Source organism: Mixophyes fleayi, chromosome 5 (genome assembly GCF_038048845.1).
Source record: "Mixophyes fleayi isolate aMixFle1 chromosome 5, aMixFle1.hap1, whole genome shotgun sequence".
Lineage (NCBI taxonomy): Eukaryota > Metazoa > Chordata > Amphibia > Anura > Limnodynastidae > Mixophyes > Mixophyes fleayi.
The window spans coordinates 99,571,999-99,588,993 of record NC_134406.1 but is presented as its reverse complement, the minus strand read 5'-3'; the positions used below and the strand labels follow the sequence as shown (position 1 = coordinate 99,588,993).

The 16,995-nt window shown below is 36.7% G+C and overlaps 1 protein-coding gene across 3 annotated transcripts in view; it reads right to left on the bottom strand.

Moving 5' to 3' along the window:
• Positions 1 to 1,732: 1,732 nt before the first annotated feature.
• The window catches only part of KBTBD2 (kelch repeat and BTB domain containing 2), a 28,378-nt gene continuing 13,115 nt past the window's right edge, over positions 1,733 to 16,995 (bottom strand). Inside the window, exons 1-4 of one of the 3 annotated variants that reach the window (XM_075212595.1) lie at positions 12,654 to 12,993; positions 6,699 to 7,232; positions 5,289 to 5,454; positions 1,733 to 4,768 (exon numbers count right to left, since the gene is read on the bottom strand). In XM_075212595.1, the coding sequence (XP_075068696.1) occupies positions 3,236 to 4,768; positions 5,289 to 5,454; positions 6,699 to 6,868 (1,869 nt within the window). In that variant the 5' untranslated portion in view covers positions 6,869 to 7,232; positions 12,654 to 12,993 and the 3' untranslated portion in view covers positions 1,733 to 3,235. Of the gene's footprint in view, positions 4,769 to 5,288; positions 5,455 to 6,698; positions 7,233 to 12,533; positions 12,632 to 12,653; positions 12,994 to 16,995 lie in introns of those variants that run through there. The other 2 variants (XM_075212594.1, XM_075212593.1) reach the window with 2 other exon arrangements.

Genomic DNA, 16,995 nt, shown 5'->3' with positions numbered 1-16,995 from the left:
CATCCTGTTAAGAGATGACAATGATGCAGCCTGCATTCTAACAGCCAAACAGTGTGAAAATGTGAAATGAATACTATTTGGCTGTTATGGGTTAAAAGAAAAGGACACAATTTCTCGATTAAGAGGGTCCCATGCAGGCCGATATATATGATCACTATCCAATATGGCCACATTGGATGAAAGTTGACCATTTATAATGTGGGCCAAGCTATTGGATTATTTGCAATATCATTAAGGCCTATTGATGCAGTCAGAAGAACAAAGCATGCAAAGGACGGAGAGGTAATCTTCTGACCACCTTTACTAAAATGCCCAACAATCTGATCAATAATAATTTAGAAGAATTTAAACCTAATTATTATTGGGCTCATTCTGAGGCTATAAATGGTGCAATATTAGGTTGCTTGCCCTACATTGCTACGCAGAAAACAGAGTGCGTAGCAAGATTTTATCACCAATAGTGACTGTTAGAGATCATTGAGAGGATGCTAGCATTCCAACCAGTAACAGTGCTGGCTGTGCCTCTAATTATACTCACACATTTGATGTGTCTATATGAAAAGTTTGAGACTTAACAATCACCATCATCTATCATCAAATCAGTCAATTACTAAGGTTCACATCCTCCAATATCTTGTACAATGTTGAAGTAAAGAACATTTTACTTATTTAATCCTTAGCTCTTTCGCTCTCTTAGTAATGTATTTTATACATTTTTCTGCAATCCTATGGGAGAAGGTATTTGTTTGTTATACATTATGAATTGTGCAAAAAAACATTGCTCCTAAATTCTTAAATTGAAAATCTTTACTGCTGCCATTGTTTACTTGTTTGTAATGCTGTTATAAGTTACAAATGTGTACAATAGTATTGACCTGAGGATGTGGGTGGTGCTGTAATGTTTCTACCAATTTATAACAAAGCTGACAAAGGGAATATCATATGTTTTAAATAAAGTAATACATAACGCATGCTGTCAACTGCAAACACACATTTTTTTCTGTTACATGCTAAAAATACAGCCAGCACACTTGTATAAAAGAGATACTGTGCAGATCAACACACCTTGAGAAGAACTATTTAGAAACTATGTGGAACTAGAATCAACTTATTTTTTATACTCTAACAATTATAACAATAAGTCTCAATTTTGATATTTATGCTCTATCTTTAGGGAGGGAGACAAAATTTGTTGATACAAAGCAGACAGCTTTTCGTCAATGTCCCTTCTCCCTTTCTCTCCTCTAAAGAAACATCTATTCAGAAAGTAAAATAAAAAATAACTGGAAATACAACAAGAACAAAGTTGGTTCTACAAATGGGTTGTTTAAAAATAAAAAAATAAAAACCTTTTAGAGATTTTTTTATTTGACATGGCAAAAGTATTGTGTTGATCAGCGGTAACAATTTCCAAACATATCCACCTCTATTCCATGATTTAAGAAAATAACATTTCTATCCACTGTTCTGTACAAAACTAAACCAAAAAACAGAACCCCCCCCCCCCCCCCCCCCATACAAAAACTATCCTTATTCAAATAAAAAAAAAAAGGAGAATTTAAAGGATTACATCTATTTAGGGATGGTTTCTTGCTGTCAAATGTTAGTGACCAAATACCTCAGTACACCTAAAATGAATGTTCAACTGTATAATAATGTGCAAGTAGATTGCAAAAAATGTTTTTGAACCTTTTGAGCTGTTTTCCATGCAAACAAAACTACAACACAACAATCACTTTAATTTTTTAATAAATTAATTTCATTCAAAATACAGTGCCAGAACATGATGCAGCTGAACATGCTAGTAGGGTTTGTCATGAAGCACCCGTGCTCATGTTAAGTTGGCTATGGTGCCCCTCTACCGCTAGTGGTTCCTGGGATTGATAGTAATGCCAGAGCAGCACTAGACATCTGCTCTTTCGTGCACTAGAGTGCCAAGTAAGTTATTCATTAACAATTCTTTTCCCTTCCCCAGAACAAAAAAAAAAAAATCTAGGGTATACCAATACACAATCACACTACAGTAAATGCTTGTTAAGTTAAAAATGATATAAGACCTGGTAATTCAACACTAAATGTACAATGTGGGAAGGGAAGGAAAAGACATCAGCAGCAAGTTTTTGAATGAGTGAGCATTCACCGCTGTTACAGAAGGTGAATGATCTATTTGTTTAATCCCTTTACTGCAAGGTAGCTGTAAAAGGGTTAAAGCTCCACAGGGACCCGTACTATGAGGGGCTGGCATATCGGTTGGATGCCCGGATACTCCACAAAGAACGTTACAAGGCCATATTGGAAGACCTGTATTCTACATCAGAAATGTACAGGTTTATAGATGACAGATACACATGCTCCTTCAACAGCCTGACTGAGCCTGCAGTCATTTTATTGACCTGTGTTACCAAATGAACTACTACATTTCACGCAGCAGGAGAGATTGAATTCAGCAAAAATATATATATTTATATATATAATATAATATTGATTACGTGTTTAAGTGGGACATTGGTGATAAATCACTTCGTAAAAAATAAAACCTGCAGGTTTGACTGCATATTTCCTCTACTACTTCTAAGTCAAGCTTGCTCTGGGTCATTAGTTGACATCACACGCTTTAAGTTTGTTATATAGCACTGCAAGAAAAAAGCTTGAGATATGTTCTTCTGGAGATGATATCACACAACAAAGCTATTTTTACATTAGGAAGAATACTGAGGAGGCAATCTTGAGGTTTTAAAGAAGTAAAGTAAGCATTTTATCCCTGGAGATTATACATAATAAAGCGGGTCACACTGCACATTTGTATGTATAATCCAGCACATACTGGATTGCTAACTGGATAATGGAAGATTTTCCGAGAGAGTGTCTATACATACAATCCCATTTATAGATTTTGGATCACTAACTTGTACAATTTTGCAATAAGGAGAAGGGGGAGAAAAACTTATCACAGGGATACAATTTAAATGCTCTTGGTAAACCAGATGCGAAGGCTGACGAAATATACAGTTTTCTTTTAGCTGGTCAAATATTTCTGATAAATTGGAAGCATATCTCCCTATATAAATGCATTATAGGTTACAAATATGTTAAAGTAGGGCATAAAAATAACATCTGAAAAGTAAGCAATGCAAACTTATTTTTCCAGGCCCATTTCCTTTATAGTACAGTTCTAAAGAACTTGTATGGGGAAATGGAAATCCATGCATATATGCAGTCTCTTGCCTGTAACCAGCTATACGGGGGGTAGTGTAACCATATGGCCATCAAGTTCAAAGTCGTCTGCACCATCTTGTGAGAAAACATGCGTTAGAGGCTTCCACGGAGATACTTCTAGACATGATGGGTAGAGCTTTCCTACAGTGCATCGAAACTCTTTTCCCAAGTCCCAAAGGACACGTTCTGATATCTGCTGCCGCAAAAACCACTTGTCAAGGTCCATATCATACTGGTAAATGGCATACTTTGCTTTTTCATTCATGTGAGTCTCTCTGATAAACACACACAAGGAATTGGATATGACCACTGCTCGAACACAGGGATCAGCAAATCGTTTGGCGGGAATATTGGCTGCCATGTACCATTCATTCTTATGGACATCATACACTTCAACTGTTACGGAAGAGCCATCCAAAGTGTTGGATGGGAGCCTTACACCAGAGTTGTTGTCTGTTTGCAGACCTCCGAGGTAGAAGATTTTGCCGCCAAAGGCTGCAGCAGAAGAAAAGCATCTACTGGTTTGCCTCTTTGCCATTTCTACCCAAATACCAGACCTTGGAATGAAGCAGTATGTCAGATTATAGGACATTACATAAATGCAATCATGGACAACTACAGCAACACTCCATTGAAATGCACTTGGAAGAGGGCTCACCATTGTCCACTCATCCCTCTCACAGTCGTAACGTTCCACTGTCCTTCGATTCAGTTCTCCACCTACGCTATCTCCTCCTATTGCATAGATGTATCCGTCACACCATATCAAAGAAGGCTTAACGCGAACACACAACATGGGGGTCTTTGGAATCCAAGTATTCTGCTGGGCATCAAACCAGTAAAAACAATTCACGGTCCTGAACGAAGCCTGAAGTTTGCCTGGCTTGCTGTGGTTGCTTTTGGTAGTTTTATGGGGGACTTGTCCACCAGCAATGAAAATATCATTATCAGGAGAAACTAGAGCTCCAACTTTATGTAGCTCGGAAGGTGGGTTACAAAGCTTGTAAACTTTCTCTGCCTGAGGACTGTAACAGATTGTAGAGTAACAACCAGGGTTTTCTAGAGCAGCTTCCACTATTATGATCATCTCCTCTTTTGTCATGCCAAGCCTTGGTTTAAAGAATCTGGGCATTGATTTGTAAAGTCCTTGAACTACTACAGACTTATCATTTGGTGGCAAACCTTGGAACCATTCCCGTTGAATAACTTCTGACAGAGCATCAATACGGAGGTGGCTTAGCACAGTTGACAAGTACTGTGAGCGGGACACTGTGTTGTAATCTAGCCAGGACATTGCAGCCTCTCTAACCGTCTCTTCTTTTTCTACATTCAGATTGTCACTGCTCACAAGGTCTATCAAAAGCTCACTTGACAGCTGCATGAAAGCATCCTGGCGGTAGACACTGGTAAACTTGTGCTCCACCATCCTTTTGGCGCTCTGCTTCAGCTCTTCACAGCTGAACAGATCAGCAAAACTCATTAGCCGCACACAGTTTTTGACATTGATTTTTTTAATTAAATATTCTCTACAGAGCTGCAAAACATCGTCCACCTGTAATAAAAAAAAAATTGCATCATGTTAGCCAGCTCACAAAATGCTGAACATTTCCATGAAAATGTAGAAAATGCAATTAAAAGCTGCACATTTGAATCTTATCCATATATAAAATATATACAGTAAAACAGTGAAAAGTCACCCAAAAGAAAAACATTTATTGAGCAATACCCAGTGTTTCTGTCAAGTGCACCTTATCTCAAGGCTTTTTTGAGATAATCATGCAAAGAGCAGCAATGGTTGTGCTGCTTGACAATTGGCAGTTGATGATATTGCTCATGTAGTTTAGCCCTAATGCCACAAACCTTAATAATAAAACCAAAATTAATATACCAGTTCTGCAACACCCATGTCTGCTAACATTAAACTCATTGTTGCTTTGTACTTTAGTGCCCTTAATAAAACTTCTTTAAATATATATAAAAAGGCAAATTGAAATTTGTCAAGTACATTTTCACAATAAAATCCATTAATAATAATACCAATACATTATAAAAAATTAAAAAATGTCATTTACCTGTAAAAAGCATGCAGTTTCATACAGCTGCTCTACAGTGCTTTCATTTATTGCCAAATTACCCGTGTATGCATAGGTTATAATAATCTGTAAAGATGCCGCATCCACATTCCTCAAATGTACGTGTGTCTGTTTACTTTCACTCAGTCCACTCATAAACATTGCCCTGCAAAGTAAATAAGAGCATGATAAGTTTTTTTGTTTTGTTTTTCATAAACAAAAAAGTCAAATAGTCATTGTCAAAGATCGCTTCCAATAACTGCCCATTTTCATACCAATGAACAGAAACGGTTGCTTGCATTTTAGTAAAGTAGCTTTTCTGCAAAAGAAACTGAAGAAAGTACATCAATAAACAAGTGAAGGAGGAACGCTTGACCATGCTGCAATATTTATTAGTTCACCAACCAGTGCTGCATTTGTTTTTTTTGCAATAAAACAACGGTGTCACTTACATGAGCTTTTGTAAAGCTTAGGTGCCTTTTACCTTAATTTGCAGCAGCTTTGGGGACACCTATGTGTTATTTTGTGAACAAAAAGGTACATCAGCGAGACATTTTCTAACTTAATTTTATACTAATATAGATTGTGTCAGCATAGTAAAAAAAAATAAAAAAAATAAAAAAAAATTAAAATGATCATCTTGAGAGCAATATTTTGTTGGTAGGTATACTGCAAAAGTGGGAGTAACAAGATTTTATTGAATCTTACACTTAACTAGGATTATATTTTAGAGCTGCTATATCCCAAACGAAAGTTATCTTAGTGAGTAGGTACTATCAGCAATAGCACAGGATTTTTTTTTAAAAAAAGGCTTTATTTCCTGTGTGGCAACTAAAATAAAATACCATCAAAATATAAGCAAGGCGATCAACACTATTATATGCAATTATTGTTTAATGCTATTCCAGTGACCAGGTTTGCTCTGCATACAAACTATTCTTTTTAAAGCAGTAATCCCATAAAAAAAGGTGTGCTATTGAGAGGTTACGGTAGCAGGCTAAAAGAGAAAAACCTTGGCAATAAATTTTTTCTTGGTTTGTTTCTTCAGGCTGCTATTGCAAATTTATAGTTCTGTACAGTAACATGTGATTTCTATGGTAACTATATTCACATGACATGTCATGTAGTGCGCAGGGGCGCTTTGGTACACACATCTGAGCTCAGTCTGCATTGTAAAATCCTCCCAGCCCCCTCTGCCATCATATGACATGCTGACAGGTGTGTGTCAGCCATATTTGTCTGCCCTTAGGAAATATTTTGAGAAGGAGATAATGATTTGTAGGAGGACAGCTAAAAAAAAACTACCATCAGGTACATGCTTTTTTAAAAATAAAACAAACAAGTGGTTAACTTGCAAAGTGAAAAAATAAATAAAAATGTTGCTGCTTTAAGCACATATTTAAAACATACCTGAAATAAGAGCTGCATGTAGCAAGAACCATTTTGTGACATGGAAATTCAGTGCCCTCAACAATTAAAACGATGTCCGTTAGTAGCTGCTGTTCATAGAACAGTTTTAACTGCTCCAATAAGGAGACCGCATATTCAGTATTGATTTGCCTTTCGTCCTGGGTAGACATGATTGCATTCCATTAATGTTTACGGTTGTCCCCCAAAAAAATAAATTTTAAAAAATTACTTGCTATGTAGTCAACAAATGTGGAGGAAAAAAATAAAATAATGTCCAATACTACTGAGGTGTTGGCTGTAGAATTGAAAATCAATTCCGTTTAGCAGCTTTTAGAGATGTCAGCAGCACAATCCACAAAACGGCTTAAAAACATTGACCCAAAGTATTTCAGACATGATTTGTCTTCAATTCTTTTACAGATCCAAGTGTAAAATCCAGCAATAGCTTTAGCAAAGCTACATTAGAGCGTAAGCTGTACAACTCTGAAAGACTTGATAAAAACTAAACCGCAACATTTTTTTTTATTTTGGAACCTAAAAGAAAAGAAAAAAATATTAGTACTGCTGGAGAACAAAATTATATAATGGCTTCTAAAAGCCCATTTACTCACAATTTGTAAGCATCCAGTTAATAAAATAACAAACACAGTCCTCACTTTGTGTTCTATATTTCAAGACATTTGAATCCCTTAGGTGACACTTACACACTATCTTTTGAGAACAGTGATAGACACAGTGAGAAGGAGTAGGGGGAGGAAGCATACTTTATCTGCCCTTACTTCTCTCACGGACAGGCATGTTGGGGTCAAGGATTCGAGGCGAGGACCTTGTCTCTGCTGTCTAGTAGGAGACTACCTTCTCACCTGGCCTCATGGGAGGAATGCCCTGTACTTACATTAGCAAAATCTATAAAACCCACATCAACAAAAACTCTAAGTAATAGGCATTTTACTAAATAGAAACACTATGCAGAACCACGTGTTGGTTTGGACATGGTGCACCAAATCATGGGGAATAAAACCCTATGAAAAAGATCCAAGCGTGCCAGAAAACTGGTAACAACCCTTTACATTCATCACTTAAAATTTCCATCAGATAAATACAAAGGGGGAAAAAACAGAGTGAGACTTCTTTAATATGAGACACTACCAACCTTTCAAGAATTGTTTGTACAGGCAAAAAAAAAAAAAAAAGTAGGACAGCAAGTTAGCATCTGTCAAGGCAATAACATGATTAATGTGTCATTTATACAAAAAAAGTTATACTTTATTCAACCTACCAATTTTGCTAAAATATTATTCTCATTCTATATGGGTGGAAAGAAAAGTTGAAATCAAATAAACGGAATTTAAGAAAACCTTGAATAACAACATGATACAAAAAAAATGCTGTAAACCATATAGAGCCCTTCATCATCATCATCACCACCATTTATTTATATAGCGCCACTAACTCCGCAGCGCTGTACAGAGAACTCATTCACATCGGTCCCTGTCCCATTGGAGCTTAGTCGAAATTTCCTAAGACAGACAGACAACCTAGGGTCAATTTGATAGCAGCCAATTAACCTACTAGTATGTTTTTGGAGGGTGGGAGGACACCGGAGCACCCGGAGGAAACCCACGCAAACACAGGGAGAACATACAAACTCCACACAGATAAGGCCATGGTTGGGAATTGAACTCATGACCACAGTGCTGTGAGGCAGAAGCGCTAACCACTTAGCCACCGTGCAGCCCTTCCAGATAGAATTATAGAACAAATAAGTCTAATCACAGCAAATGTCCTATAAGCTGCTGCTATATGTTACAGTACATATTAACTATATTCATAGTTTTTTATTTATATAAAACCTGATGGAGCACATAAAAACTGCAACATTCAAGAAATCAAGTAGTGACTAAAAGTAAGCAGGCTGTGAATCATAGCAATCATTGGTCTTGTATTTTACTAGCAGTATAACCGGCAAACCCGAACACTGAAATGATCACATTTATGTAAAATGCACTTTTCCTCATTAACCAGACTTCCCAGTGAAACTTTGTTGAAACACCCATACCATCCTATAATGCTTTCCTGCCATTTAGTGGTACAAAGCAAAAACAAAGCAAAGGCTTTATAGGCCAAGGCTGGGTATGCACTGCTGAAATAATTCGACCAATGTGTTATCTACATTGATTGTACTAAGGACTGAAAAAGAAAGAAAGAAAAAAAAAAGTTTGATCAGCATGTCGTTTCATGAGTACACACTATAATGTTTTAAGAGATTTTACCCTCAGATCTGTGCTCTTCAACAGTTATAAAAGTCGGCTGACAAGATCATGACTCTAAACTCTATGGAGACCCTAATCGTGACTGCATACACACTGCAGGATTGGAAGGTCATCATTCCCTAGCTGCACGTGATTTTATGCTCTGCTGAGCAATCAAATTAGGTGACGATCTGTGGTTTGGAACAACTGTCATTCATCCTGCAAGTGTTCACACTAATGCAATATCAGACCAAACAGTCATTTATCAGGTGTCTGACCCGATAATCGGCTGAAAAACCTGTAGTGTGTACCCAGCCTAAATCTACCTGAAAGAAACATTTAGGTTAACATGAAAATTTCACTCCCCAGAACTCACTGTTCCAATGATCCATGATGATGATGATGTTGTTGTTGATGTTCCACACAATCTTTACCAGTCCTTTGCAGGATAATTTTTTTGTTTGTTTTTTGAACTACCGGAATGGTAGGGAAACACAAGGGGGGAAGCTTTGACAACTCTCCTTTCTTACTAGAGGCAGCGCAGAACATTATTGAGCATATAAAAGATCTTTACATGACGTCATAAGTAAAACAGAGTTTGGCTGGGCACACTACAGGGTTTTCAGCCAATTATCAGACCAATCACAGATAAACGACTGCTCAGCCCGATTTCGAACACTGTGTACGCTCCAATGATAAATGATTATGGTTCCAAAGCACATTGTATCATTTAATTTTTAAACTCATCTAAATATCTTGTTCAAGGATTGAACAATGCTGTTCCAAATCCTGCAGTCTGTACGTACTCCCAACCATCTGACTAACAATCTTCCGGTAGTTCCTCCAACGACATCGCCTTTCTAGGCGTGTATATTTACATTTATTATGATGTCCCTACATCTTCCACAAGGTGCGCTGTCAAAACGTAAGGCAAATGGAAAAGTGATCTTTTAATGGTAAATCTATAATAAACCTTTTTTACATGCTCCATATCACATCTATGTTTTCCTGTATGCAAGTGCATACAACAGTGTACCACATATGAAAATACATATCCTCAATAAAGTCTCATTTACTGATGTGCCATGGTTAAATTTCTTCACATCTGTATTATCTACCTGTACTTTTGCCTGCTAACATGCACACATATACATACATACATACATATATATACACACACACACACACACACACACACATATACATACATATATACACACATACATATATATATATATATATATATATATATATGCACACATATACATACACATACACATATACGCAAACTGAATTGACAAAGGTGCACTGTACACAAAGCTGTACAATAGAATGAATAGTGATGTATTTCCTTTTCCATATTCTTTATTTTTGGGTGTGGTGTGCGCTGAGGTTCAGCCCTTTATTTCAATTCCTTTGGCATATTGCTGCTGGGACGGCACACATCTGTACAGTGTGTACAGTCACGATCTTTTAAGACAATGATCATGACAGACGAAAATCACAGCTCAGACAGTAAATCAAATTAAACGCCTATAGTGTGTAAGCATGACTCGGCATGCTGATCGGGACTTCAGTCGTTGGTAAAATGGATAACAATACTGCTTTGGGGGAAGTTTCCTGTAGTGTGTACACAGCATTAGAACCATGATCCTGGATTCAAACAGAAATCAAGTGGCTTCCCTGGATTTTGCCAAACTATGTAGATAAAAACGGAATTAGATGGAGGGAGTTCTTGGAGCGGATTTTGCAGACCTTGATACTGACAAGGTCTAAAAAGAGCAAAAGGCTGCACTAATCTGCATTGAAGATAAAAGCAGAGCATGGACTGCTAGAGACACAATGCTGCTGGTAAAAAAATATACAAAAAAAAACCAAAAAAACAAAAACATAATTTCAACTATTTTGTGAATGTGCGCAGAGAAAACTATTTTATGAAAGACAACATGACACAGCAGTGTCCATATATAAATTGGTTACACACAACTGCAAATCATTGTGCTTTCTACAACATGGATTTGATAGAAGACAGAATCCTGAGAGTTTCAAATTCAAATGTACAGGACAAAATACCACTTGAAAACAATCTCATAATAGTCGATGCTCTAAATACATAGAAAACACAGCAACACTGGAGAATTGCACATGGTGCATAAGCAAAGCACTCAGTAATCAGGAGCAGCACACACAAAAGAACGCAAATATATGATGCACAAACAAGACATGACAGAGCACAGAGTGTAATGTGTGTTCCAACTGTAAATCATTTCTCCAGAATCAGGCCATGCAATGTTCAGAAAAATGGTCAATGTGAAGGAAGATGAACATTAAACAGATTTTAGCAACGATTAATAAGAAACAGGATGAACAAGATGAGCTGTATGCAGATATACCAAGTGCACAAAACCAACAGTATGGTTTTACAACCTAAAACTTAAATCAGAGTTCACCAAGTCACCAAATATATTCACAATTAAATCATCACCAAGCTGCAAAAACACCAAAAGGTGAACATCTCTAGGTGTACTGAACAAGGCTCAAGAGACACTGTGTAATACAACAAAAATGGTACATGAATCCGTGCCCATTACGTTCTACAGATACGGTCTGAGAATCAGACCTAAAGCTTGGGACAATTTTGACAGCTCATAACAATTTGTGCCAGTTGTCACTGGAAAAAATTAATGAATAGAAATCAATACATTGTACTATTACTGTTTCATGCATGATACAGTTATTGCTTTTCCTCTTTTCAGCTTTGATAAAGTTACTAAAAGCAGAACATTACTAGATTACTGATCATAAACAGATCTTTGCAAAGAGATCCTATCCCTATATTCTATTGGCTTTTGCTTGTTCCCAGAATCCCGTTTGCCCATATGAGATTATTTTATTCAAAGCACTATGCTCTCTTCCAGGCAGTCATCCTGCACAGTGGGAGAACTATAAGGTATTTTACATTCAAAATATTGACTGGACGCACTTGCGTGCGGAATGTTATTCGCGTTTACACCAGTCATAGTAACAAGATCCAACAGGGATTCGTTTTGGGCTGGAATTCCCCCATGAATATTCTCTACGTAACTTATCTCCTCTCAAAGAGCAGACATTAAGAAAATATATTAAAAAAAACCAAAAAAAAACCAAACCATAGACCATTCATATCAAAGCACATTTGGTTTCGGCAATGTTAAAAAAGAAAATATCAAGATCATTGTTTAACATGCTAAACAGAGCACGCTGGTCATAAGAAGTGATTATTTATCTACCTACAAAACATATTCAGTAAAATCGTATGGGCGCAAGTTTATGAAAATTAATTGTAGCTGTGTTATTCACTTTGTCAAAGTAAATTAAATAAATATAGACAACTTGAAAATAGTGTCATGCAGTGCTCATTTTGTTATAAAATATCATAGAATGTTTCCATGGCATTACCAAGCACAAACTTGTAAAAGAAAAAAGAAAAACACAGAATTCCACAATTTTTCATTACCATAAAGAACGATCATTTGTCCACACGTTGTGAATAATGTTTACAAGGGGAAATCATTGATAACTCAATCCAAAACTAAACATTTACTTAGCTGCCCAGGTTCCTCCATGGCTGAAACAGTGAGAGCAGGATATCCTCTCTCCTGCTTTGGGCGGTTTGTTTCTTATCAGCACTGTCAAGTCCCCTCCACTTTGAGCTGCCATTCACCTTAATGGGAAATGAACACAGGAGGATAACTTGATAACATCCAAGAGGATCTTCTGTAGGGTCACTAAAGTCATCACAGGACCAGTCAGAACAGAGGTCTTGTTTTTTCTTCCCCAACTCCACCCAAAGTTAAACCTTGAGGGGCATATTCAATTAGGTTTCCGGTCTGCTGTAACGCGCGTTACGGTGGAACCTGCACAGTATTGACGTTAATACAGTACTACAATAACGCTGATTTTCCTACGCAACCCTATGGGGTGCACACGAAAATCCACGATATTGCGGTACCGTGGATTGACTTTGCAGCCCGTTACGGAAACCTAATTGAATATGCCCCTTAGTGTTGGGTGGCGTTATCCTTTAAACAGGAGTGTAAAGCCGTGCTACAGCAATTATATACCACAGCAAGCCATGTGGACAGAGCTTGTCCTGAAACACGTCAATGAAACCTAACTCCGTAAGCTCAAGGGGAAAGCCTGACTTCCTTTCTCAGTATCTATAAAGAAGTAGCCAATGATTACAACCTCTTCCCCTACATTCTTTGCAGAACAGATTGTTTGCCAAGAATGCTGGAGAGGGAAAAATGAACAGGCTGCTTCCTGCAACCATACACCAAGGTCCCGATGGTTGACATTTGTGGAAGGCTTTCACATAAGGGGGAAAAAAGGAGTATGCTGACAGATTTGAACTTGATTATCACCAGATGATAGAGTTACAACTCCTATTTAGAAACATTATTCTACAGATGCATGACAGATTGCTAGGCTCATCTAAACTAGGTTGCTGGAATAGGTTCAGCGAGATTCCATATGATATTTTTAGTCTTACCTTAGGGATGTGCTAAATTCACTCCCTGGATCACTAAACATTCCTACAGTGGCTTGTTCACAAATGAATATATGAAACAGCCTGAGTTCATTACTTTCCAACCATTTCAAACCAAAAATATTGCATGTAACATTTCAGTACATTTTTATACCTGGCCATGTGAACGCAATGCACATAGGACTCAAATCTACCTATGCTTGAGTATTCAAATACATTCACACTCTTTGTGAGAACAGAACTCAAGCCCAATGGCACAAAGTACCACCGGCCTGAATACACAAAAAGTGTTTTGGACATCACTGTCAGCAATAATGAGCTCTAACTGGGTGTCTCCAGCTGCATAAAGCCATCCAAAACTCCATTTGCTTAACAATGTGATCACAAACACAGACGAATAGGATCGAAAAACTAGCTATATAGAGAAACTTCTGAAAACCAGAAAAAGGAAAAAAAAAAAAAAAAAATCATCACTGCTGTTCAGGGATTCTGGCAAATACACACAAAGATGATCACCAAGTGTTTCGTGTGACTATGTGGACCTCTGTTAAACAATATAATAAAGACAGGGATTGCAAACGTAGTGCGGGAAATGAGCGACTTAAAAGTGTTTAGTAGATTTTATAAAGGTGCGTCAAATACCCAAAAGTCAAACTTTTCAGATAATAAATCACAAACTTGTACATGGTAATCCATCATTGTACTATTCAACATTTACAGAGAAGTAAACATCACTCCCTATCCTGTGGTTTCCAAGAAAATAGTGATTAAACACAAACTCTACAACTGGTCTCTTGGGATCAATGCTTTACATATTCTGCCAATTGTATCAAGTCTAGAAATTGCCCATCTATTAAAAACAGGAACAGACAGGTTATAGCACATACACCAGATGGAATATATGACATGCACTATCAATGCTTCTTCTAAACCTTTTTGCAAGGTATGCGAGTCATGGGGTGTCTTTCACTTTGCGGTTGCCATTCAGACTAACAAACAAACAGAGAGTCTCTATAAACACAGGCCTCCGGCGAGGCTGTGGAGGCCTCGGCTCCTGGATTAAATCCCAAACCCCCTTCTTAAATTTTGTAAAAACCTGATTGGAAGTGTCCTCAGGGAATCCTAATGTCTGCCCATCTCTTGTATTGTGCACTCTTAATGGATGTATTGTACTTCAATTACATTTTGCCTTGTGAACATGTCAATCTGCAGACCCTGCATTATCTAGTTTAAAAACAAATAAATAAAACACAACCGGAACAAGATTATACAACTAATTCAGGGATGTTGTGCACATATTATAAATTTGACTACTCAGTATCAACATAGTTCTATTCCAGAATAACAGCAGTAAAGGTAAGCAACAAGCTATGTGCATACAAAGTACAGAAAGTTCAATTAGAATAACATTTATATATTTGAACAGCACAGTAAATTTGGCTTGGTGCTGTTACTAAGCACCATCTGGTGTAAAACCTACATAAAGTCAATTTAATTGGACTGTGCAAGCTTTAACATGAAAAACCAAATAAATTGTGAAAAGAAAGTTGGAAAATCATCTACTCACTAACAGGGTTTAAAAAAAATAAATAGAAAGAATAAAACACATTTTCTATAATAAAATAGAATTGCAAAGAACACAACAAATCAGCAAAATACACAAGACTTATCCATGTTCCGTCCAGTGGTCAACGTGAACACTCGTGTTTACCGCCAGCAATATTTTCCACGAGTTACAATAAACTCTCTATGCTGTGCTGATTATGTTAAATTAGTCAAGTGGTGAACAAAACTCAAAGCGAATGTACCACAGGCACACTAAAAATGTGTTTTCGAGCCTTTAAGCAGTGCATACAGAACTTGGCATACATACACAGAATTCTGCATGGTTTGTTTTCATTCATATTTAAAAACCATATATACTGAAAGTATTTTCATACAATGCGACTAATGTTTTGGAAAATGATTACTGAAAACTAAACTATTATGTTTAGAGTTCTCAATGAAAGCCATATCTGGTCCTTGACAGCACGTGTGTGTGCGTGTGCGTGTGTGTATATATATATATATATATATATATATATATATATATATATATATATATATATATATATATATATATATATATATAATCTCCCACATATACACCTCAAATAAAGATAGGACATGTGCGGATGGTTGACATGAATAGAGAGACATGGAGATAATAAACACCGATCAAGAGGTAAATACGGCTAGCCAAGTATGAAATGGTGCACAGAATGTCCCAGACAAGGCTTAGTAGATATTCTTTGCATCTAGGAGACAGACCAAAAATGTTATATTTGTATAAATTATAAGGAAAATGGTCACATGCCACAGCTGAAAGTGAAGCTTATATATTAAAATAATTATACACAGTATTTTTATCTATGACTGCTTGTGTTTTTCAACAATGATTTATATATCTATGCTTTTAATGGCATCCATCCCACATAAAATAAAACATATATAGCCACATTCCCACTAGAAACCCATAGAAAACACTCCAGTGTGCATATGTATGCTTAAAATGCCATCATCCCACATATTCAAAGAAAAAGAAAAAAAACAAACAAACATATAGCCATCTTCCCATTAGAAGCTAACAGAATAGTGTCAGTTGTGTATATCTACACTTAAAAGGCCTTCATCCCACATAAATAAAAATGATAGAGCTGCTATGCTAGAATTAACCAATGCAAGTAAATTTATTTGTAATTACATTATGTAATTTTTTTGCCCTCAGATATGTTTATTAAAAATTGTATTTACTCATTGTTCATTTTTGAAACATTGTAGACATAAAACATTTTATTTTAAATACAGCTACTGTAATGCGAGTTGCCTTGCCTCTATTGAAAGCAGAGTGAAACAAAAAAAAAAAGCGAGTGCCATCTAATGGCAGAAAAATTAACTGCAGGCAATCATTTCAATCGTTCTTTTCTGTGTCGATTAGTAACATGACTTCAGAGTATACTTCTTACTCTGATTTTACATCCTCAGCAGCACAACTTGATACCAGAAGCGTGGAACACAGAGAACACAGAGTGGTGAATAGACTTCTAGGAATTGTAGTTTTAATACAGCTGTAACAAACTATTTTCCTGTGGTTACAGTTATGTGTGTACATTCACTGACCACCAAAACGCTAGCCATTTCAATAGGAAACAGACTTTTCAATTTTCTTGATTTATGAACTAAAAATATCCATTTTACACTTCTATTCTGTAGTTAACCTTTTTGAATTACAGATCTGTTTATTATAATTATTATTATAATTAATGGAACAGTAAACGGATATACATTTACTACATACTAGTAGGTTAATTGGCTGCTATCAAAATTGACCCTAGTCTCTCTCTGTCTGTGTGTGTGTATGTTAGGGAATTTAGACTGTAAGCACCAATGGGGCAGGGACTGATGTGAGTGAGTTCTCTGTACAGCGCTGCGGAATCAGTGGCGCTATATAAATAAATGGTGATGATGAGATTTAAGA